General features: G+C 37.2%; 1 protein-coding gene and 2 long non-coding RNA genes across 4 annotated transcripts; all 3 read right to left on the bottom strand.

Moving 5' to 3' along the window:
- Positions 1 to 7233: 7233 nt before the first annotated feature.
- Positions 7234 to 7848, bottom strand: LOC147474522 (uncharacterized). Its single transcript, XM_086585106.1, has one exon. It carries the CDS (start codon positions 7846 to 7848, stop codon positions 7234 to 7236), a length of 615 nt encoding a protein of 204 aa, XP_086441232.1.
- A 12955-nt stretch (positions 7849 to 20803) lies between these two features.
- LOC147474523 (uncharacterized) lies at positions 20804 to 21939 on the bottom strand. The gene is made up of 3 exons (XR_015209423.1): positions 21772 to 21939; positions 21118 to 21285; positions 20804 to 20894 (listed from the first exon to the last, which is right to left on the bottom strand). It is a non-coding gene; the product is annotated as an uncharacterized LOC147474523 (long non-coding RNA).
- Positions 21940 to 22131: 192 nt separating this feature from the next.
- LOC147474524 (uncharacterized) lies at positions 22132 to 23712 on the bottom strand. 2 transcript variants are annotated; one of them, XR_015208478.1, is made up of 3 exons: positions 23297 to 23712; positions 22348 to 23163; positions 22132 to 22252 (listed from the first exon to the last, which is right to left on the bottom strand). It is a non-coding gene; the product is annotated as an uncharacterized LOC147474524 (long non-coding RNA). The 2 variants fall into 2 exon arrangements; XR_015208479.1 differs by having other exon boundaries at positions 22348 to 23245.
- Positions 23713 to 26527: the final 2815 nt, after the last annotated feature.

The following is a 26527-nucleotide window of genomic DNA, read 5'->3' on the forward strand; positions in this document are numbered from 1 at the left end:
CCCAGATTCACGGTCTCAGTCTCATCTAGCGTCTTTCCCCCCTCCGACCAGTCTTCTTTAGATGCCGCGGACTGTAGTTGCTACGTCGGGGACTTGCCCTCCCCTTGCACTCCCTCCTCTGGTGCGCGGACCAAATCTCTAACCACCACCTGGTGAATGTTTTGGGCGGCGACTTGGTCCACTCTTATCTCATAGGTTTCGCCATTGGTCGGAAAGTAGACCACCTGATAGTATGTGGATGGAACTACTTTCATTTCGTGGATCCATCTTCTTCCCAAGATCGCATTGTATTGTGAGGCGGCGTCCACTATCATGAAACGAGTGAACACCGTCACCGGTCCCGCAATTACGGGTAACTGTAACTCCCCAATAGGTTTTGTCATGCTACCATTGAACCCAAACAAATTAGTCTTTGGGGGCTGTATCTGCCTCTGTTCAATGCACATTTCCTCCATCGCACCCTTAAGCAACAAGTCCACCGAACTCCCGCAGTCTATCAAAACCCTCTTCACCATATAATTACCCACCGCTACCGTAATTACCAAAGCATCTTCATGAGGCGCGGTTACTGCTTCCAGATCCTTCGGGGTGAACTCTATCCTTCCATCCCCCATGGCGGACCCGGGTACCGGTCGCGAAATGCATGAAACCTCATTTATCTGCTGTAAATTGGCAGTCCTTCTTACTTTATCCCGGTGAGCATTCCTTCCCATTGTCTCCCCACTGAATATGACATTGATTGTACCTAATATCCTGGCCACGGCCGGTGCTCTTTCAACTGGACGCATCTCCTTAATAAACTCCCTTAACAACCCTTTCTCTGTCATTCTCTCGATCAACCATCGCAACGCGAAACACTCATTGGTAGTGTGATTTCTGATCTGGTGATAAGCGCAGAACGGCTTATCTTCTAATTCCCTGGGTATGTTTCGCGGACCTTCGTAATACTGCATCCCTTTAATCAGTGGCAGGATTTCATCCAATGGTTTATTCAGCGGTGTGGATTCTACGTCGCGATATGGTTTTCTTTCGCGGACCTCCCTCCTAACTTGGTCTCTACCTCTCTCTGATTTGCGTGACTCCTCCCTATAAGATCCCCCTCTCTTGTCTCAGCTTTACCTTTGTCTTTCCGGTCCTCCTGTTCTACATTATGTATTGACTTATCTGCCTTCCTCAGCTCCTTGGCATTCCTCTGTAACATATCCTCATAACGGATGTACTTCTCAACCTTCCGATACAACGCATGCAGAGTGGTGACCTCGATTTTGGATACAGATTCGTGGACTTTGGTTCCCGACTTCAATCCATGTTGGAAAGCAATGACTGCAGTGTGCTCGTCCAGACTTTCCACCCTCAGAGTCTCCTCCTTGAATCTACACAGGAATTCCCTGAGTGTCTCACTAGACTTCTGTTTGACATTAAACAGATCCGCAATATCCACTACCTTCCTTTTCTGGTGAATGAAGTGGTCTACGAATGCCTGCTCCAATTCCTCAAACTTAGTCACACTCCGCGGTGCCAACCGATAGTACCAGTCCGACGCTCCACCCTTCAAGCTGGCGGGAAACATTATACATCGGAGTCCATCATATCTGCTTTCTTGCCACAGCGGCATCTGCTGCCTGAAATGGTGCAGGTGGTCCGCCGGATCACCCTTCCCGTCGTACCTCTCGAATCTTGGTTGCATGAACCTCTTGGGCACCTCGGCGTTCCAAACTGCATCGGCCAATGGATTTTTATTGAGCCCAGCCACCACCTTCTTCACCACCCCTTGACTCTCCCTTTCTCGGTTCCTTTCAATCATCGCTTGGACCATCTCCAGTGTAATGCCTTCCCCCGGATCACCTCTTGGCCGATGACGCGCTTCCTCATGCCTGCCTTCCACTTTTCTATTCTCTGGCTCTCTTATATCTTCCTCTCCCTATGTGGATCCTCTTTCTTTTCTTAGACTGTCATTCTCGTTTCTCAACCTCCCTATCTCCTCCTGCAACAGCCTGGTGGCTTCCCCCGCTACCTCTTGAACTTCATCTTCCACCTCTTCTGTTTCTTCCATCTCCACGCTCATAGTCTCGTCTCCCACTCCCTCAGTCCTCACTTTTTTGGGTCTCCCTCTTGTTTTCTTCGCTACGGTTGCCATCCTATTCCCTTTTCTTAACAATCGCTTGAACGTAAACCTTCCTCGTTCGTTCTCCCCACAGACGACGCCAAATGTGTTGTCTAGAATTACAACCTCTAAACTCGTATCTCTCTTTTTCCTTTCTCCTCCCATTTTTTCTCTCTCTTTCCTCTTCTTTATATACCTCATAACTGCCTCTACTTCTCTAACCGCTCTCATCTCTTCTAACCGCTCTCCTATCACCATGATCTCCTTTCGTGTGCCACGTTCACAAATCATCCACCTATCTCCCAAGTCATCATGTCTTGACTATGGTGCCCCAACTCTTTCTTTCCCTATCCAGCAGCTCTTTTAGTGCTTAGACCTTCCGCTGACCCTCATGCCTTTTAGGATTCCGCGGTCGTTATATGTTTCACAGATTATCTCCTGTGCTTGTTCTCATTCTTCTATTATGTTGCCTCGGTCCATAACACTTGCCGCCTTAGTAGTCATAAATTAGGCTGATACAGATACTATTGCTGAGTTGGAGCTTTTACAGGTAGCTGTTCTATTGTGATTCTGGGGTAATAATTAAGTTCTGGAGAAATATTGGTATTTACCATAAATATTGGTATATGTTTGATCTCCAACATATGTTGTTAGTTTTTAAGTTCCAGCATGCTTCCGATACCTAGCTCACAGTAGCAAATTAATTGCGATCACCACTAACTCTTTCTTTTCCTTAATTTTTTTTCCTTGATATTGTGGTTGACTTAGGCTGGTATTGTGGCAAGTTTGGATGCGTTGGTCAGGGAGTTTTTCAATGCTAGAAATGACGAGAAGGAGGCAATCTTGACTAAGATAGAGGAAGAGGTAGAGAAGTTTGAGAGTTATGCAGCTGTTTGAGGTGGAGAAGCAATAAATTAAGGTAAACATGGTTGTGCATGCTTATTGCTTACTTGCTATTAGAGGATGTAGAGGTTTGGTATTTTGGGATCAACAACCTAATGTTCTGTTTGATAGGGAATGGCTGCACTCTTATTTGGGACAAGAGTTGCCAACGTATCAAGTTTCTTAGAATAAACTTGAATCAAGTCTTACGTAGTTCATCTCTATCTACTTATAGATGTTTGAGCTTGACTTTTTTTATTTGTTCTAAGCCGTTATCAAGTGTAGATCCACATTGTTTGCTATCTTAATGATTCATCATTACTTCTGATGTTACAAAGTAAATGTCTCCTTGAATAGTGCGTTGACTGAGCTCCAAGATTGCGCTAGATGATTTGCTTTCATATATGGCTGTAACTGAGATTTGGGATGACCTGAGTTTGGGTCATTATGACGTGCTGGTCAAGTGGTACGAGCTTGTGGAGATACGACCTGGTGTAGACACGTGTGCTGTAGTGACATGAGCGTAGAACGGAAGGTACTTACAGAGGATAATAGAATTTCTATAGGTATGTATGTATGTCGGTCGGACTATAAGCTTATGTAAGTTATATAGTTTTTGTTGGTGTATTAATTAAGAAATTACTGGCTTTGTGATTTTGGAATACGGTCGAGTCTGACCTTGCAGAGCTTATTCCTGATGTCAAAACCTCTAGGACTACAATAGTTGGGAGACTGTGTTGTGAATGGTGAGTACTTTAATTAGATTACTTAACACCTTTGAGTTTTTTTGGCCGCTCGAGTTTAACACTTCTAAAGTTGTTTTTGGTTGTTGTTTATTGTGATAGGGAAAATAAAAACTTCTCCTTCCACCTAGACAATACTAATTACCAATGTAGTTTTGAGAGCAAATTTATTAAGGGGATGATTAATTGATTATATATATAGGGGACAAAACTGAAAAGGACAAAATTCCCAAATAACGAACCAAAAAACCCATTTTCATTTCAAAAATACTCTCGAGGACAATAGTTGACTTTTGTCCAAAAAAGACAGTAGTACCCTGGTATGTACAGGTGTCGGTGCATACCACCTTAGGTATGTCACCTTAGATATGCACATACGTCAGTGCATACCAAGTATCACAAAGAAAATGGTATGTACAAGTGTCAGTGCATACCACCTCTTGGTATGCGAGGTATGCACAGACGTATGTGCATGCCAAACATCACAAAGAAAATGGTATGCACAAGTGTCAGTACATACCACCTCTTGGTATGCGAGGTATGCACAGACGTCAGTGTATACCAAGCATCATAAATAAAATAGTATACACAAGTGTCAGTGCATACCACCTCTTTGTATGCAAGGTATGCACAAACGTAAGTGCATACTAAGTATCACAAAGAAAATGGTATGCACAAGTGTTAGTGCATACCACCTCTTGGTATGTGAAGTATGCACAGACATCAGTGCATACCAAACATAGAAGGGTAAAATTGGAAAGAGTAAAAAAAAATCAAGTCTGTCTTTATTAATAATTAAAACGTGAAATATAGTTTTTCTAGTAGTTATAAGCTAAAAAATGTCTTTATCAATGGTTTCAAAACCCAACTGTCCTAGACTATGATTAAAATTGGAAATTGAACATTTTGGCTTATTTCTTGTTATATATAATAATGTAGCTTTAATTATTTTTATTTCTTTGGATATATTTTTAGGATGTGATCTTGAGTTGTTGTATAGGGATTACATTGAAATGATATGTTGGCAGATTATGATATATCTATCTATATATTTTACTTGTTATTCATTTAGTGATATATACTTAGTCAAATTTTGGTGATGGTTATTGCTAAGATTTTCCTTGTGTATAATTGCTTATTAAGCCTTAATTATATTCTGTGTTTGGGGTGTCTGTGGTTGTATTTATACAGGTAATCGATTTTGGAGAAAAAAATATAAATATTATGATGGCAACCAAAAACAAATATATTTTTTAAAAAAATAAATGATATTTTGTGACGCCTGACAGGCATCAGTAATCATTTCAAATAAATGACAAATTTATAATTACTGGTGGTACTAAGGCGTCAATTTGTTTTGGCACCAAGTTATAGCGCCAGCCAGTTTTTGGGGGCGTTCGAAAGTTCAATAGTGACGGAAATAAACCGCGTCAGTAATGAAAATTTAGTGACAGCGTAGAGGCGTCACTTAATATGTCAATTGTGACAGCACATTGGCGTCACAAAATTTCTAAATTCCTGACGGTAAAATGGCGCTACAAATAATTTTGGAGCCAACACAGACGCTAAAATTCTGACGTCTTGTAGTCGTCACAAAAGTGTTGTTATGGTGTAATGACGTGCAGCTTGTAAGGACGTGTCGCTCATCTTGATAGCACACATATTCATACCATCACCACATGTGTCCTATCGACTACTTGTTCACAACGCCTATAAAAGCCAACCCCATAACTACATTGGCTTGATTCAAGTCTCATCCTAAGGTGTTGGATACGTAGGCATTTTCTTACTCGTGAAGAGCAACCATTTCCATTCACCCAAACACTCCTCTTTTTTCATTTAGATTAGAGTTAAGTCATAAATAATACTTGGTGTAATGTCATGTTAATCTCCTAGGATTAAAAATAAACATTTACATGCCCAATTTAGTGACTGAAAACGCCATTTTGCCCGTTTCATTGTATTTTGTTTTCACTCATAACTTTTGTAAATAAATAGGGTGGTCACTTCGTAACCGTAAGTGTTTTTCATAATTTTGCTATTTTAATACAATGCACATTTTTGTTTTCCTTAAATATATTTACCAAGCAAATGAATCATTGCTTATTTTCATAATTTTGCTATTTTAATACAATGCACATTTTTGTTTTCCTTAAGTATATTTACCAAGCAAATGAACCATTGTTTATTCACAAATGTGCATCTTGCGAAAGAAAGGAACAACGTCAATCACTTGATTTAAAGATTTACTTGGTTATTTTGATTGTGTTTGTAGGACAAAGTGAATAATACAATTTCAATACAAGAGAATTTTTTAATATTAATAAGCTACGCAAAAGTCTTGAACAAATTGGAATGGAGTATGAAGTAGCATCAATTTGGACTCATACACAGATACACAACCTCTAAACTTCTATTAATGAGAACAGGTTTTGGGCCCAATTTAGTGATTGAAAACGCCATTTTGCTCGTTTCATCGTAGAATATTTTCTAAAACAAACGAAAGAAATTTAGACAAAGGAAAAGATTCTCGAAATCAGGCTATTCAAACATGCAAACAGTACACGTGCACCCTTAGACTGTTGTGCATTTATTGTAATTATATATTTCTATTCTGCTCACATAACAGAGTGCGGTGAATTGACATTAATTGCTACTTAAGTTTGGCAGGAAGTTGTTATGCATTTTTTTGGAGGAGGACCCCCCATACCAAGATATATGGCTTTCTCAAGGTAGTCAAATCATATAAGTGAGTTTAAGAAGAAGTTAAAGGTATTACATTTTTTTTATTTAATCTAGATAATTACATCTGTGTAATCATTTTTTTAGGATCCCAGTATAGGATTACATCTTCCTTGATTAACAAAGAGAAATGTTACTGGCTGCTAGCTAAGTTACAGACCAATCGCAAATTACCACGTCACAAATTACCACGTCGCAACTATAAATTGGATACAGGTTTTTTAAAAGATGATTAAAAGGGCAAAAATGTGTATTAATGAAAAAGAGAAAGTAAAGTAAAACAAAGGCGCGAGATTTTTCAACAATTGCCGCTGGCGCTGCTTGGTGGTTCTTCTTCCCACTATTTTCTTATTTCTTAATCCAATAAAGCTTGCTCCATCACCCTACCGGCATCACATCTTACTTTTATTTCTTCTCTAAATATCCCAATTTAAACTTATTCATCCTTTTCCGCCTTCACATTGAATTTTGACAAATTATAATTAACAAGCTTTAGATATGGAATAGTAGAGATAATAGGTGTATAGTTCTTCGTTTGAAAATAAAGTGAAAAACAAAAAGGAGTTATCTGTTCTCTGTTTGACTTCTTCCTTTTTTTTTTTCTTAATTGGGTTAGTTATGGGTTTTTGAGTTTTGTTCGAGTTTGACAAAATTAGTTTTCGTCGGTCATACTTTACTTAATTAACTCTTTCGTCCTTTTTATCTAATTTTTTCACAAAAGTAACGTGGCAATTTTCCATTGGTCTGCCACTTAACTAGCAGCTAGTAGCTGTCCCCATAGCATTTCTCATTAACAAAAGACCATACATTTGTGTAAGGAACAAGAAGCGCCAACTGTTCAAATCTGTCTTTTTTAGGCCCCTCCTCCATTCTGACATCCATAGCATGTATTTTGGCTTGCACATCCTTTAGAATCAGGTTGATTACCGTTGTTGTTGCAGCGAATTTATGGTCAAAGCATCGGTAGTTCCTCTCTTTCCATGTCCAGTATATAAAGCCCGTGAATAGCAGCCTCAAGACGTCTTGGAAACCTCTTTTCCCTTCACTCTTCTGCTGAACCCATTCCAACTCTTGCTGCCATGTGGGTTCAATTCCTCTGTTGTACCCAGCTCGCACAAGTAGGCTTTCCCATATCTCTCTACCATACGCACATGTAAAAAACAGGTGCTCTTTTGTTTCAATACCTCGGTTACAAAGCACGCAGCTGTCCGATGCCACTACCTTCCATTCCTTCATTTTATGCAGCATCTTCATACCTTTTCTTAGTGCGAGCCATGCAATGAAGGAGAATCTCGGAATTCTATTTCTGAACCATATAATGTTATGCCCCATGCTTCTCTGCCTTACTTGCCGTATACTATCATATGTATCCTTCATTTGGTACTCTTCGCTATTTGTCACCATCCAGACTACTTCATCCTCTCTTGTGTGTATCTCTACCTCTTCTTCAATTCCTTGTACCAGTTCTGGGTCGTGATTCCCGAACTTTTGTGGGATCTGCCATTAGCCGTCTTCTATGAAACTTGATACCTTGGCGCGCTTGTTACAAACTGAATCATATAGAAATGTCGTATCGAATTTTCCTGCCAAGATCCCATTTGGGTGCCATGGATCATACCACAAGCTTGTGTTTTCTCCATTCCCAATCAAATGCATAGCTATAGCCCTTGCTTCAACTCTGTCCTTCAAGATGTTTCTCCAACTCCACGAGTAATCACTTGGTATATTCAAACTCCAGAAGTTCCTCCCCTTTATCAGATTTTTTTGTACCCAGTGCACCCATAATGTGTCTTTCTTGCTTGTAATGTGCCATATGTGCCTTAGGTTTGCTGCCCGATTAGAAGTAGCCAAGCATCTAACCCCGAGTCCTCCTTCCTCATATGGGTAACACACATCTTCCCAGCTTATTAGAGCGTGAGAGTTTCCGCCATCAGGTCCAACCCATAGAAAGTTCCTACACATTCTGTTGAGCTCATCAATAACTCTCTGTGGTAGAATGAATGCTGCCAACCAGAATATACTCAAGTTGTTGATGACAGACTTGAGAAGTTGTAGCCGTCTTGCATAAGATAGGAACTTCCCCTTCCAACTCTGAATTCTTCGAGTTACGTTTGCCAAAAGTGGCATACAGTCTATATAAGTCAGCCTGGTAGTGATGAGTGGGAGCCCTAAGTACTTTACTGGGAGTGTACCTTGGGTAAACTGAATGGCCTGCCTTGCTGCCTTACATAGCCTTGTATCCATCCCAGTGCAAAATAGTTGACTCTTCTGCAAATTTGCTTCCAGTCTTGTGCATGCGCTGAATGAGTTCAGAGTATCCCTTAGTGTCATGGCTGTCATCACATCTCCGTGCATGAATGCAATAAGGCCATCCGCGAATGACAAGTGAATTATTACTGGATCGCGACATCTATGGTATAGCTTGTAGTCTCCCACTCTAGCACTTTGCAACATAAGGTCCGAAAACATCTCCATAACAAGCACAAATAGGTACGGTGACAGGTGGTCACCTTGTCTTATGCCTCTCTTCCCTTTGAAATACCCATGAGGAGCTCCCTTAATCATAATGGAGTAGTGTGCATCCTGTATACATGCCATTATCCACGCCACAAATTTAGTAGGCAATCCCACCCTCTTGAGGGCAAATTCCACTGCTTCCCACCGCACCGAATCATATGTTTTTCTCATATCAATCTTTGCTGCCATCCTAGGTGGTTGCGCATCTCTGTGGTAGTTGTGTAATAGTTCATGTGACAACAAGATATTATCTTGTATGCTTCTTTCCGATATAAACGCCGACTGTCATGGTGACACTATCAAAGGCATAATATGCTTCATTCTGGCCGTCATGATCTTAGTTATGCATTTGTATACCATGCTGCAGCATGCTATGGGCCTGTAGTCGCTCAGGGATACAGGGCTGAGATTCTTGGACACTAGAGTCACACAAGTAGAGTTTACCTCACTCAATAGCCTCCCTGACACAAAGAAATTTTTTATTGCTCTTACAAAATCATCACCGACTATTCTCCACACAGTTTTGAAGAAGTGTGCGCCAAACCCATCCCCACCTGGTGCTCTGTCACTATCAATCCTTGATACAGCTTCCACAATCTCATCTCTCGTGACCATTGCCTCTAAGTCTTCTTTCATAGCCATGTCAATCTGATTCCTTTCCGGTAGACTTTCAAAGAAAGAGAAATCCAGCAAATTGAGTCTTTCTGGACTATAGAGGTTCCTATAGTACTCTACACATTCTCTGCCTATCTCATCAGCTTCCTCTAACACCTTGTCATTAGTATCCCTGAGACACGTGATTTTGTTCATCATTCTTCTTGTCTGAATCGACTTGAAGAAATAGGTGGTGTTGTCATCCCCTAACACAATTACTTGATCTCGTGATTTTTGTTTTTGGAATGCTTCATCATGCAACACTGCCCTCACATACCCAGTAATTGCCTCCCTTTCTTCTTGTACTAACTGTTCATCAAGTGGCGTCTATTGCAGCTTGTCCTATACCTCTTCCATTCTCTTTTTCTCCTTCTCTAGTCTATTTATTACATTACCCACTCTATCTTTATTCCACTCTATTAGTGCCCCCTTCGTAACTTTCAGTTTTTTCATAAGTATGTACATTGGGTTCCCTACTACTGGTGTTGCCCATGCTCTTTGTATGACCTCCATATATCCCTCTTCCTTAGACCAGAAGTTGAAGTACCAGAAAGATCTTTTCTTCTTGTTCTTCTGTTCTAGAGAGTATACTACCATAGAAGAATGGTCTGATGTCGCCCTTGGGTTCATGAAATCAGCCTCATAATCATTGTATTCCTCCACCCATTCGACATTCACCATAACCCTATCCAATTTACACCATATCCTATGGTCTTGTTTATTGTTCCACATGAGGTAGTTACCCCTGAACCTTAGGTCCACCAATCCAGCTATGGATGTGCATTCAAGTAAATCAGCAAACTGGTTTGGCCTTACAGCATTCCCTCCCACCTTCTCTTGTGAGTTCATTATGGAGTTAAAATCCCCTAGTACCATCCACGACACTTGTACGCTATTAGACATGTCTATCAAATCATTCCACACTCTTCTCCTCTCTCTGTAATCAGTACTCGCATACAACACATTAATCACCAAAGTTTTCCCATTGTTCATTGCTAAGTCGAGACTTATGTACTGTACCTCCCTCTTAATATTTATTACTGTACACATAGTTGGATCATAACATATCCATATCTTGCCCGCGTCATTCAGGCCGTAATTATGCACTATATCCCATCCTGGGAACACCTTGTTTCTTATTTCATCCATGTTCTGTTGCTTCACTCTGGTATCCAATAACCCAAAGAGACTGATGTCATACTTCCTTATTAACTCCTTCACTTCCATGTGCTTGAACCCCCATGTTGAACCCCCTCATGTTCCAACAGGCCGTATTCATTATTTAACTCGATTTGTGGTTCCCTGACTACTCTTGGACTGATCCTTCAAGCCCATCTTTTGTGTACTCCCCTGACTAATTGTGAGCTTTGTCTTTGTTGCAACTTGTACTGTTTGCCCTTCTCTTGGGTTTGTACCCTATGTTCGTGCACTACCTTGGTCTTTCCCCATACAGTTTTCTTTCCTTTGCCCACTCTGTTCATTTGTTGCCTCTGCCTCTGTAACCCCTTTCCCTAAACTGTTTCTGTTCCCAGTTCCGGCATCAGGCATCCTGTGTTCTATTCTGGCTCTGACTTTGTGGCTTCGACTCGGTGATTCCCAGCCATCCCCACCTCTAATCCCCTGTTCAGTTCCATTCCCTGTTTCTTCCTCTTGTACTACCTCTATTCCTATCTCTTACACTACCTCTGTCTCAGTACCAGTTCCTTGCTCACCACTGCTCTGCGCACCCTGATTACCCTTCCACTCTGTTGCTCTTTTCTCTTCAGCCATACTTGCGATGTTTCCTTGAGTTCCCTAGCCATCTTTGGGCACTTTGCATCATTGTGCCCGAATACCTTGCATCCCGAACATAGTGGTGGTTTCCAATTATACTCAACTGGGATGTTAAATGCCCGCACTTGGTCTACTACTACTGGGATTTCTTTTTGGAACTTGCAATCCACATCTACCTCTACACAAATCCTCGCATATGTTGTTCTGGTCATTTCCTCCGATGGTTTGTCAGTGAACATTGGTATGCCTATTGCACTAGCCACCTTGTTGAAGCCTTCTGAATCCCACATTTCCAATGGGAAATTTTTCATTATAATCCATATTGGGATGGTTTTAAGTTCCTTGGCATCAGCCTCCACAAATAGCTTCCAATGGCCTCACTACAAACAGTTGACTTGCAATATGGAAACTCCCTTTGTCCAATACTGAGTCTCAATCCTCTTCCGTCTTGAATTCGAAAATGAACATGTTTTCCCCATAGGTTTTCATAATAAACATGTTTTTCAACCTCCATGTTCATGTAACCATCTGCTTGACATAGAGGAATCCAAGTTTCTTCCCCACAAAGCTGCCCGCCACTAAGTTCTCATATTTCTTTTTAACATGCTCATATTGATTGGACTCGACATGGATAACAGCTTTCCCATCTACCATTGTTGGCTTTATATAGCTCAAGTTCTTCTTCCCCACTGAGCTCCTACCAAGAATGTCAACCCAAGATGAGGTTTTTATAGCTTCTTCGGGTTCAATTTGTTCATTTCTAGTCTCTACCGCCTTGTCACACCCTGAACCATCTTCTGGTGGTTCGTGCTCCTCCCCAATTTGTGAGTTCCCATCACTTCCTTGGCCTGGATCAGAAGGTTCCCCCACTTGTAGTTCCTCATGTATTTGCAGCATTCTCTTCCTCAAGAGCTTTTCTAAGGATCCTTCTCCGAACTTGCTTCGTACCATTTCTTCGACCTCTTCAACATCATACTCTCTAGCTGGCGTGCTTGAATCTGCCTTGCCTTGGTCTCTTTCTCCTTATTTTTGGTTCTCCATTTCTTTGTTTTTTAGAAATGGAAAAAAAAAAAAAAAACCGTGCAGATTTAAATGACTAAAAGTGTATTCACATGTCAAACAGGGTGTTCATGGGTCGGTTCCGGTTTGGTTCTTATTGCTTTTAGGTTTGGTTCTATTTTTAACGGTTCATACCAAGTTCGGTTCTTTCGGGTTTTTTTTTATATTTAGAAAACCCGAAACCATACCCATTAATTAAGTTGGTTCCGATTCCTTCTCGGATTATACATATATTATTATTATTATTAAAATTTTGTTTTTAATTACGTAACTTATATAAAATTTGGTTTTTAGTGCGAAAATAACATTTATGATGGTCCTAAATTCAATAATCTTTGAAAGTATTCTAAAAACTTTAAATACATCCCATAAATTGTATGTGTGTGTATTAAGTTACATTTCAAATCAAACACGTGTACATTATATTATACGTACATACATACGACCTATATAAATATATATCACACACTAAATTTTAACATGCAGAATAAGTATATGTACTACAATTGTTAGCATTGCACTCATTCAATATTATATATATACATGTACACACGTGTAATATATTAAACACGTGCACTTATATAAATATTATCATATATATGCACGTTTATTAGTTAACTAGTTTTCGAACCCGTCCTACGAACGGGTGCCGTTATATATTATATATTATCTTGAAAAATATTTGCAACTATGCAGAGTTATGACATATAAATATTATATTGATCTTGTAACGTGAAAACCCCACTCACCATAAAAATAAAGAATCCCTTCAACTTTTTTGTGTTTTTTTTTTAATAATAGGCATTTGATCGAAGTTTTTTTGAGAATGCCAAATTAGACGAAGATCATATTGCACCTAGTTGAATAGCTAGGCATTCCCAATCATACGAATATAATTTTAAATAGTAATCAACCGAATCAACGTTAAAAGTTCCACTTATGTGGTTGGGAGCGTTAAATTGCCCCTTGTAACCTATTAAGCTCCAAAATATGTATATTCTTTATTCGTTGTTAAGAATATCAATTCCCCTGAGACTATGTGGGAATTACTACAAAATTATGGTCGTTGCAATGGAAACAATCTTTTCTAACATCATACTAACCCATGAAGTACTTTTGTTTATGTTTAGGACCCTCAACCTCAGATTCAATTATTTAAAGTTTTAAACTCTTCCATCTCATAATGGTATTCTTAACACCTACCTGAGAGCATCTTTAATGGTAAGATTTGAAAAAAACCAAATTTTTTTACCAAACAATTAAACACCAAACAACTTCAGCCCAGACATCAAAAATTCGACACCAAATTACGCTGTTTTGGATAAACCACGCCAAAATAGCTAAAAATGCAAATTTAATTAACTTATCATTATGGTGTATATATCAAGTATTTAGTCTCACATGGGCTTACTGATATTCTTCTTTATTAAGCATGCATGTTAGCTAAAATTCATTTCTAATTCTAGCAGCAGACATATAGACGTATAGTTAGTTTCATGATTCCAAATGTATGTCCTTTTGGCCATGGGTTAATCTGAATTACGCATGCATTGAACTATAATTGTTTAAAATATAGTATTCATAATAAGTCTAAACTTTTACAACATATATTGTACTACAGAAAGTCATACACGTAATTATCATTCCATTTCTGATAAAGTAGTATATTTGGTTATGGCAATAAGTATCTCTCTAGTTATGCTTGATTAATATAAATGCATATGTATAGAATGAAGAGTAAGTTGATTTTATGTATTTTTTTTTTTATTGTTTTATAGGTATTCTTGGAATATTTTTCTCAATGGAAGAGTAAGTTGATTTTTTTTTTGTTTTATCTGTTTATTTTTATCAAAGTTTATACTGAAGTAAATTTTTATTTTTTAGTAATGTATTTGTCTCGATTTTTTTTGTTTTGTAGGGATTGTGCTTGTAAATTTATGATGTTTTTTTAATTGTCCAAAAGATATCTGGGTGGCAAATAAGTATGCTTTTGATAACAGAGAAAGGATTTATGTGTTTGATTATTTTGAATATCTGATTAAAACGCGGTGACAGTAATCGATATATAAATAGTGAAACTCAAAAGTTGGTTCTATTGAATGAGTATGTATTTTTTTTTTAAATCTAATTTTATAATTTGAATAATTTTAGTTATAACATTACTAATTTTTTTTTCTTAAAGTGACTGTGTTAGCTTTCCTACTATAATGTTGTTTTCCAAAAAAGTTCGAGTGGAGAACATACAAAATTATTATGATAAGAATTTTGATTGAATCAGTTTTCTGTAGTGTGTGAATTTTTTGGTTGAAGTTATTAGGAAGGAAGAACTTCATCATTTTAAAACAAAAAACATTGAAGAACTTTATGATGAAAGAAGTTGTAGTGGTCGGAATGTGAAGACTAAAAAAAGATGAAGAAGAAGTTGTTGATAGGTAATTTTGTTTTATCACATATATTTTTTGCTTTGTTTATAGTTTAATTAATATATGATCATGTTTTTATTTTTTATGTTGCTCTTTCACTTCATTCTGACATGAACTCTATGTGCCAAAGCAACCCATTGTCATCGTCATGTTGCCTCATGCATGTACTGAAGTATGCTATAGTGACACCACCTCAGGTGCCCATGAAGCCTCCCGTGGCGAAGCCACAATATATGTGCCAAAACATCCTTTATTGAAGTTGTGTCCACTAACTCTAGTATTTTTACATCACTTCAAATAGTGAAGCCGTCGAACGTGGGCAAGCTTTAGGTGTATCCTCCAGTGTACCCAATGTTCTGACAATACTCATCCAATTGCATTTGACATTCATTTATGAAATTTTCATCCTTGCTTCTTAGTTCTCTAACCTTATCAACGTACAACATATGTTGTGTATGTTTAGGCTTATTACAAAACCAATATAGATAGTTCTAAAAAGAGATGGCTAGTCTACCTATTCATAATTTCTAGAGATGCCCAGGACCAAGTTACATACTTCATATGTTGTGTTGTCTTCTAGAATAATATAATCTAAAATCTTGGACTGGACTATGTTAGTTTAAGGGATCCCTAGAGTAATCATAGTGCAACACTGCCTCAGTATCTAAGACACCTCCAATAGTGAAGCCGTTGAACGTGGGCAAAAGTTCCTATTTTAGGCCACTACCTACACCAACTGTGGCAACTAAGTCTCCTTTATTGGTAAAGCTACCTTAGAAGTATCTTAGTTTATTAGGTCTTAGCTTTCCTAGATATGGTAGGTAATAATAACTAAAAAGTTGTTGCATTAATCATTTTTCTGGCTTCAACTTTAAAATTTGCTCGTATGTTAGTTTGGGTTTTTAGGTTTCTAATTAGTGTACACATTAATGTCTTATGTTTAATAGGGTAGTATTCCTTTATTGATATCCAATCATAGTGCAACACTGCCACTTTTCCACTCTACCGGAGGTTATGGTCAATAGTCAGTATAGAGTAGTAGAAGACCTTAACTCTCCTTCATGCCCTTGTGTAGAAGGAAATAATGATTTAATTAACAGCTGTTGCAAGATCTTATTTTATCTGTTAATTTAAAGACTTTGTAACACTATTTTGTTGATCCAAGTTTCTAGTCCATATTGTGTGTGTACAATTTCAGACCTGTTATTTAGACGTAAATTGAGAGAGTAGTACATTGATCACCGAAACCTATCTCAAACATTTTCTCCAACCAACTCAAAGGTAAGTTATTTCCATTTACTTCTTATTCTTTCATTTAATTGTTCATATATTCTTGATTATGCTAAATTTAGAGATTACATGTCGTAAAGGTGATATCTCGACATCGCCAGAACTGCTGATTTGGTTCACTTGAAAATAGAGTATTTGAGGTTTGATCTTATTTTGTTTCAAGTTCAATCATATGCATTTGAGGTTTCAGAACTTTTAAGCATTTTTTTATTGCTCTAATTAAAAGTTACTGCTGATTTCAGTAGCAGGGACATTGTTTCGTGTCATAGAAAGCACTAAATATGTTAGCAGTGTTATAGAAAATTAAGTTCGGAGATTTTATATCATCTCACATCTAATCTGATGATATGAGCCTTAAGGAAGTTGAGCTACAGACTACAGATGATGGACTTACTACTAATGATGGTTTGCCCTCAACCATCAAGACTGAAAGTGTAGCAGCTTATCAGGCAGCACGTGACAGTACGTATAAGGACGGTGGTTTACCAATTTGTCGCGTGTCGTTGTCGTCGAGCCCGACAGTAAAGGAGAGGCTGCATTAGGATATATGGATATATTCCCTCCACTGCAGGAACTACCAAAAACTGATGTAGATAGGAGATATAATTCCAAGGATACCCCGAAGTTTGCCAAAAGGGACACAATTCATGCAAGGACTTCTTTGCATAAAGCTGGGGTAATTGAGTTTGTTAACACTGAAGGGGAGGTATTTAGGTTCATTTGAATTCTCCAATACTATCTCAATGGCTTCAACAATATCATCGTCAAAAGGCAGGATGTGCTTTGCATGAGTGGGAGGGACCGGATCAGATAGTATATTGACCGACTCCATGTTGCATTGTTCACTAAGTATAACTGAGTTCTTTGTCTCGGCCTTGTTCATGTACTCAAGCTCTGGCTCCCAAATGTGAAACTGAGCCTTTTGCACTGCATGCCCGTTGTTGTTTTCACCATCAACCAAGTGCATTGCTATTTCTATTGTTGAAGCAGTTGACATACTTTTAACCGAATAAACTATTTCTTGAAATTGTGAGTCATACCCTATTGTGTTTTTGGTTGTCCATACCTAGAATTTCTTAGGATTGGAGAGTTTTACATGGGTGATATGATGTGTTTAATTATTTTGGGTTCTCTGTCTTGGTCTCTAGGCTAATAGCTTCCAGAGGCAGGGCAGGCAACTTCGGCGAAAGATGTGGTTGGAGAACCTTCAAATGAAATTGATGGTGGGAGGGGTTGTCCTTATCGTCATTGTTATACTGTGGTTGATGGTTTGCAAGGTGTTCAAATGCTGACATGACCCTGTGTTCATGGAAAATAGTGTTAAATAGAGAGATGGAATGTGATAGCCTAGTCATATGTTTTTCCCTGTTTAACTATATATATATATCAATTGCACTGAGCATAAAGTGAATTGTAGTAACTGAAGTTATTTCATTAAAATATTACAGTTGTGTAGATATGTACTGGCTACCTCCGGTTGTCCGAAATTATATGAATGGTTGCTTTTATATATATGATTTATAGTTTTGGTTGATATTATCTTCTGCATGTTTATTTCACGATGGTATGGTTGACCTTCACTGAATGCTTCCGCTATAAATTCAGATGTTTTTTCTTCGTATTTGAAGTTGTAACTTCGTAGTGTACACCAATTAGTGACAAACTGTTTTCTTTCAATTGTTAATATTTTCACCTTAAACCAATATTTGTGCTTGATGTCGAATTCTGGCTTCAACTTTCAAATTTGCTGGTCTGTTAGGATTAGTTTTTAGGTTTCTAATTAGTGTACACATTAATGTCTTCTGTTTAATAGGCTAGTATTCCCTTATCAATATCCAATCAAGCGTTGTAAAACAATTGAATTGACAGTATATAAGCTAGGAGAAAGAGATGCTGAAGTAACCTTAAGTTGAAATAGCTCTCACGTAGTATTGCTTCAATCTAGTTATGAGAGAATGATATTGGGCTACTGAGAACAAATCTACTTTCATGTAACACCTGGACAGGGTATGCAGTTATATTTGCAACAAACAAAAATGTTGGAAGTCTATAAATTTATCATTATGATCATCTGTATGCAATGCACAAAATACACATCCTGAATAAGCCTTGTATGCTTTTCCATGGCAATAAATTAGTCCTTATTTGATGATGTATGATAACTGAATTAAAAGATATAGTTTCTTATAACAAAGGACTTGTAAGCAACTGCCAAAAAGTGGAGGGGCTACAAACTTAGTACATTTATATAAATTATATAATTACAAAATTGATTATATATTTCCATAATCCCTTAAAACTGGGATGAAGGCTAAAAGTAAAGGAGGCAAAGGGTTAGGAGCCTAATCATTTGTATGACTTATGGTACAAAAACCATTTGGGACTTCTGCAGATGCACATCGTCCCCTGTTCGATCAGCAGCCTCAGAATTGCGGTTCATGAGATTCATGAGATTGTTGCTATTGATACTATATAGAGACAACATGTATTCCTCAATCCCAACGGTGTCAATGATCAGCCTCCCATTATTTATTGACTCATCTTAGACGACCATAAATATGGTGTCGAATAACAATATCCTCCTTGCTATTCTGTCTATGGCTTGTATAGTCTACTCTTTGACTTGTTATAAACTTCAGTACTTTGAGTTCGATGGGTTTCAATGTTTTATATAAGACTAAATTGAGGAAAAGAAATGATTTTCTTACTCTAACTTTGTATTGTTCCAGTTTTTAGCTTGAATATCTCATTACCTTAACCACAACCTTATAAGGAATGAAGAATGAGAAATCTAAATTGCCAAAACGGTCCATTTAACCTCATTTTTATATATGTTAAAAATCTTCCAGTGATTAATTGAAGTCTTTTCTAACTTTTTCTCCTTTCCTCGTCTCTAGATCTGCCAAGTCTTGGGATTGACTGGTATCGATCTCTTCTCCCCGTCAGATGTTGTTGAGAAACGATACTGCTGAAGAATTTGTTTGTGTATTCGTTACCTCTCAAAGAAAGCCAGATCTAAAGATTTAAATGTAAGAACCTTTACAAAAAGTTCAGTGTGAAGTGGTAATTATGTATTCGATATGATTTCTGTTAGCGCTTTTACATGAAAACGCTCTAAGTTGAGGGAAATCTGTTCTTTTGGTAGGTTGCAGATTTTGATGTTGTTACCTATACGGTAGTGATGCCCAAAGATATGGTTAAAGGCATTTGTAATAGCTTGGAGCAATCACAATGTAGATCTTCAGTAAATTCTGCTGGCTGTAGTACATACATTCTTTCAATACCAAAATATGGACATGTTAGCTCTAAGTTGCACTCACTGGTTCAAGGAAAAAAGGAAGTAGGATACTCGCATAGATACATTGTGAAAATTTTATATCCAATATGTATTACTCGCTTTTAACTGTTCCTCCATATTTTTTTTATACTTTTATTTTGCTTTCTAACTGTGCAATTTGCACTTCTATTGCAGAGATACTGGGCTTTTGACAATGGAAGACATTATGATTCTTGCTCTGAAGAATCTGATAGCACAGATAGCAATTATCAGGTATTTGGATATTATATCCCAGCTTCAACTATTTCTTGTGGTGGTGCATCCCTGTATTCAGACGCAGAGAGTTCACCTCGAGGAAGTACCCTGGACACCGGACTGACACGGACCTTGAAATAGCTTATTTGGTTATTCTAGTCAAAACCAATCAGGTTTACCTTAAAACTTTCCAGGACTATATAAATAAGGTGTGTTTAAGTTAGAACTGCTCGTGCTCATTAAAGGATAGATGGGAGTCTGATAGAGCAGAGAATAGTTGAGTGTCCACTAATAACTGCATAAGCAACAAAAAGAAAATTAGAGAATATGTCAACTTAATCTACTACATATATATGAAAAGTAAAACTACAACCATTTTACAAAAAAAGAATGTTCTAATTAGTTACTTCAAGGCAAATATAAGACAATGCCACAGGGAAAGAATTAGAAGAAAAATCTTATAACCTCACAATTTGAAATTCTAACTAACGACATTTGAAAGGGAAAATTGTTTTCATTAGGAGCCACAATCTATGCAAGCTAGGAAGTCGACTGATCGAAGTGGCATAAGACCCATAATGAACCTCTTTGTGTGACAATGCTTTCAACGCAGTGAAAAAGGATTGGACCTGCCATGACAAATCAAACCTACTAAATTAGTATTTGGCTTTACCATAAAGTCCTACATGGGTCTTCAAAACAAAATAAATAATTGTACCTTTTGAACAACTGACGTAAGTTTGAAAGTGAGGTACAACCCTGTGGTTAGTGATGAAAAAAGGCTTCTGTATTCTTTGTTTAAGAAGAACCGATACTGACGGGGAGTTGGAAAAAATACACACGATACTGAAGCACCATATATTCAACTAATGTTAGCATTTGACCCCCGCAAAATTCGAAAAGGAAGAACCGTGAGATCCATGAAACTTTACATGTCATTTTAATTTCACCAAGCATTACAAAAATATTTCTGGTGGGTAAATCGAGAAACACTCAACAATCATCATTGGTGAATACCAAAACTTATCTTGCAATGACTTGTCTCCCTTTCATTTGTTTAAATTTTAACTTGGTCTACGTACAGCTGTAAATGGCGTAGTTTACCTTAGGCTGGCGATAGCCTTCAAGTATGCGTCTGTATTGCTGGCGAGCATTAGGAGACTCAACCATATTGACTTTTAAAAAAGAAAATTTCATAAATTAGTATACAAAAGAAACAACACTTACACTGCATCTGAAAAATGAACAGTGATATATACAACTCATATTAGCACATTCTTCCTAATAAACAACAGTTGTGCCTATCCAAAAGAATCTTGGATAGGGGAGGGGGGAATTTACTTCCTCTTTCAATTCTTTACTGATCTATAGAGTAACTTCAAAAAAAAATAAACTTACCTGTATCTAATATGTAAAGATCATTGTAATAAACTTCATTTGAATTATCTGGAGATTTTCCACAGCCACCAAATATAAATAGGTGTTTCCCAATAAGTGCAGCGCTATGTGCTTCCCGTGCATCTGGTCCCTCACCACCCAAACTTGGAGATATCCATGTATTTGAAGCTAAAATCATGCCATGAACTGTTAGCATCTATTGCTTGCACTGGCGTTGATTAGCAAAACAGAACATAATTTGGAAAGCAAATATCAGATAAAAGAAAAAGAGAATCAACATAGAGTACTCCTATCTTGTAATTGGCAAGGAAGTTCAAAGCAAAATCAATCATATTCTTGATTAACAGCTCAATCAGTTCAGAGTTTTATAGATATATACATTTTGTTCTAATTCTTAGGTGGCAGGCCCCCTCTGCAAAGATTAAGTTGTTCTTTTTTTCTACTTATAACAGTAAAGTGAAAGATTTTCGTTAGAAAATGAAGAAGTAGGTCGAGAAAAGAAGTAATGAAGGGATTTACAGGTACAAACTGTATTCCAAGCATCCAACTATATATGTGCATATATGATATTCACGCATATATGCATGTATATATTTGTAAAGGATATAATTTAAATTGCACCGAATGTAACACAGCGGAAGAGTTAGTGTCTACTTTTTGTTTCCTGGAAATCCTGGTGATGTCCTCATCTTCGTTTTCTTCAATGCATTCTGACTCTGGACGGTATCCTCGTAAACCCACTACTCTACGGCGCCATCACAATACAACCTTATCTAGAACACCAACAGCCCATATAATTACCTTGTACTTTTTCCTAACCTGATAACCAAGACATCACTGCAAGCAAAGAATGAGAGATGGATCTCAATGAGACGAAGAAGTACACAATCATGCTGGTCAATAGCAAAACTTATCTTGCAATGACTTGTCTCCCTTTCATTTGTTTATTTATTGTTTTATTTATTTATTTTTTCTATCCAGGAAAAAGAAAAATGAACCGTATATGACACATATCTTGGTTAAGTCGGAAATACCTCATCAGCTTACGTGTTTCTATTTTCACATGATACATCAGTCTTCCTTCGTGCGGGTCGACTACTTCAAAAGTTTTTCATTGACAACCATGGTGCCGAATCTGTTGTAACAAAGTGATGCATTTAGTCGAGCATCAATACTTATTCAAAATGAATAAATAAATATATAAATAAATTGAAGCAGAAGAACACAGACCTGCTTTTTCTTTTCTCAAATATTCAGCAAAGTGATGCATTAGTTATAGCTTGAAGGGACATAAGAGCAAAGTCCATGCCCAATGTCCATGTAAAATGAGTTGCAAAACAAATTTGGTTAAGACAGAATGCAAGAAAGGAAGAGAATGTAAGAAAATATCAATACAAACCTAACAAACGTCCAAAAATAAAAAACTAATGTATTATCAATGTCATAACTCATAACTTCATAACTCACCGTCAAACAACACACCCAACTCAAAATCGAACTAATAAGTAATAGCTACACTCATTCCTTATTGTTCGTCCTATCAGTTTTCAGTTCTCTTACAATGGCTTGCAAACTGAAGTCTTCTCTCATTTCTTTCTTTCTTGTCCTTACCATTTTTCTTTCCATGACTCAGTTTATTTCTACAAATCCATGCGAAATTCAATCCACCATGAATAAAATGATAAGAGCAATCCTAATAAAGATGCCGCCTTAACCACTCAAACCCTTCCGGTATTGGAGGACAATTTCCTACACCACACTTGGGAGGTGGGGGACATAGCATCAACCTACCTGGAAGTCATTACCATCAATACATTCCAGGTTTAGACGATACTTTTGTCCAAAACCTAGGAACTGAAATCCCAAGTCCTCATGGCGGCTGCATTCCTGCTGCTACTCATCCTTGAACTCCAACGACATTAGTATGTAGGATAGTTTAGAAGTAATTTTTTCCAGAACACTGATGGACTCTAGATAGAGAAGCTACTCCCACTTTCTCTCCCCCAGAAATCACATAGCTTTTTATGTTAGCGTTCATCAATTTATCTACAAATTTAATAATAGCAAAAAAAAAAAAGTTAAAGTTAGAGATTCGTATAGCTTTTTATGTTAGCGTTCATCAATTTATCTACAAATTTAATAATAAAAAAAAAAAAAGTTAAAGTTAGAGATTCATTACCTTGAAAGAGATGGTGAAGATAGCATAGTCGGATTGCCAGGGGAGAATTCGTGGGGTTTTTTGTGGGGGGTTTTATATCTTGTATATATCTGATTTGAAGAGAGTCTCCTGGGCACCATACTTCAGCGCACTGAACATTTGCAATGAACCCACCCTTTATGATGGTTCTCTTCTTCTTCTCCAAATACATCTTGCTCTGAAAAATTCATTTTTTTTTCTTCTTGAGGGAATGGGGGGAGAGAAAGAGGCAGATGCGATGTTGGCAGCGTAGATCTCTTTTTTTTTTCTTTTTTCACAGGCTATAGAGAGTTGGAGACCGAGTGATTGAGATTTGAGAATAAAGAGTTTCGGGTTTTCAGGTTTTCGTGGAGTGTGGTTTTGTTCGAAAATTCCTTATTTGTCTCTGTTTAAGTAAATAAACGCCAGGGCGTGAATTTGGAATTGCTAACTTTCCTGTTTTAACGCCTACTATATCGTAATTACTTATGGACACGTGGACACTCTCAAAACTCTCCCTCAATTGATGAAAAGAGTTTTGGGTTTTCAGGTTTTCGTGGAGTGTGGTTTTGTTCGAAAATTCCTTATTTGTCTCTGTTTAAGTAAATAAGCGCAGGGCGTGAATTTGGAATTGCTAACTTTCCTGTTTTAACGCCTACTATATCGTAATTACTTATGGACACGTGGACACTCTCAAAACTCTCCCTCAATTGATGAGGGGAGAGCTATAATATATATATACAGATATATACAATGTATGAATTAATTCATAATATACGTACGTGTAGTTGTTGACATTATTATTAATATTTATAATATACATGTTCAATATAATGTTACAAAACGTGCATTTAATAATATACATCTATTATTATGCTACCCCTATATATTTAGACATTTAGTATAATTTTACACCTAAAAAAAACTATATATTACCTCTATATTATAATGTTTAGGTTTGCATTTATTTAGTGTAATATAATAATAAATTTTATATATCAAAATCATAATAATCGGTTCCGATTTTGGTTCGGACACCCACCAGTTTTTTACTATTCGGTTTGAACAGACTTGATTTTTTATCGGTTCGGTTCTTGAAGACCCATTTTTAACGGGTCTAACATTTTAAAACCTAAAACCACTATAAACGGTTTCGATTCCAATTCGGTTTCAATAATCAGATACCCATGCACACCCCCTACAAACAATAATATTATATTAATAGTTATACTAGAATTTCATAGATTCGCTGATCCTTATTATAAGAACAAAGAAATAGAATCATGCTATATATATATATACATTACACAATAATGAAGAGAAGCACTATCAACTATTGTTGTCGATCTGTTTGTAGAATAATGTTAAAATTTTGTTGAGGTTGAACAAAATCTATATTATTTTCATTTTGATTTGGATTGTTATATAATTGTTTTCATTTTCATATTGATCTGGATTCATATAAAACACTAACAAACAATACACTATGACGATGATATGATTAACAGCAACTAACGACATCCAACTAAGAGACGACACTCAAATAACAAGACAAATAAAATACAAATCGCATTTTTTACTTGGAAAAAAAAATTACTTGATGATCTAATTGAATTTTCATAAACATGGACTTAAAGTAGCAAATTAATGGACAATAATTTCTCAAGAAATTAGTTTTTAATTCAATAAAGTTATGCGAAAATGAAATTGTGGAACACCACCGAGGGTACCAAACAATTGTGGGATGTAAGACCACCATTCACGAAAACATGCATGGAAGATTGATCAGTATAGCACATACAACATACTTGTGCCATAGTTTTATTGCTCAAAACGTATGTAAATTAATGAGTAGGTTGCCCATTCCATCATATTTTTTTCGTTCATAACTTTTGTAAATAAATAAGGTGGTCACTTTGGACAAATTGGAGTGGGGTACTGGGGTATGTAGTAGTATCAATTTGGACTCATACACAAATATATAACCTCTAAAGTCTAAGAGCATCTTTAATGGCATGGTGAGACTTGAAAAACACAAAAAAAAATTCCCAAACAAACACCAAACCAAATAAACACTAAACAATTTCAGCCTAGACATCAAAAATTCGATACTAAACTACGCTGCTTTGGATAAACCGCGCAAGAATACCAACGCAGCTTTTGAAACACTGCGCCAAAAAGCCCACAGTTTAGCCCAAAGCCCACGCGGTATTTGAAACACCGCACGACTTTTGAAATATTGCAGTTGTACAGTTTAGCTCAAAGCCCATGTTGTTTCGAAAACCCACGCTACTTTCTGAAAACCGCACTAAAGAAGCCCACAGGCCTACACAGTGTTTGAAAAACCGCGCAGCTTATTGAACACTGCAAGTCTTATTGAACACTACAAGTCGTACGTTTGATACAATACCAAACTGAAGTATTTGGTTTGGTGTTTTTTTTATGTTTCTTTGGTGACCTGAGAAACACCAATTTTTTTTAACCAAACCAACACCAAACCAAATAAACACCAAACAATTTCAGTGGAAACATCAAAGATGGAGAACTAAATGTACGTCGCAATGTTTCCAAAACCGCACCAAATAAAGCCCAACACAGCTACTGCTTTCGGAACACCGCGACAGAAAAACCCACAATAGAAGCTTGTTTTTGTCGAGAAATGAATGTTTTTGCCCAAACGGTGTTCGAAATATCGCTATGTACATGTGATACAGCACCAAAACAAACACCAAATTGAAACAGATTTGGTATTTGGTTTGGTATTCAAAAGGTCTCACCATTAAAGATAGATTTTACCAAATTTTAAAAAATTTAGTATTCGGTATTCAAGATGTCTCACCATTAAAAATGCTCTAAACCTCTGTTAATGGGTGAAAACAGGTTTTGGGCCCAATTTTGGCCGTTTCGTTGTAGAATATTTTGGCTTAAAGCAAACGAAAGAAATTTAGAGCAGAGGAAAAGATTCTCGAAATCAGGCCTATTCAAACATGCAAACAGTGCACCCTTACTGGTTGGCTCAGTCTCCTAGTTCACATTTCAAAAGATAAAAGGCAGACAATGGTTCAAACGATGACAGACGAGATTATGGTCTAACTTCAGTAACTTGTATGCTCGAACGAATTCAAATTAAAAAAAAAAAAAAAAAAAAAAAAAAAGTAAGTAAAGGTGAAAGAGAAGTTTCACTCATGGAATATTTAACTGAACTGATGAGCCCATATTTATTATTATTATTAA

The sequence above is a fragment of the Coptis chinensis genome, chromosome 9 (genome assembly GCF_015680905.1).
Source record: "Coptis chinensis isolate HL-2020 chromosome 9, ASM1568090v1, whole genome shotgun sequence".
NCBI classification, from domain to species: Eukaryota; Viridiplantae; Streptophyta; class Magnoliopsida; order Ranunculales; family Ranunculaceae; genus Coptis; species Coptis chinensis.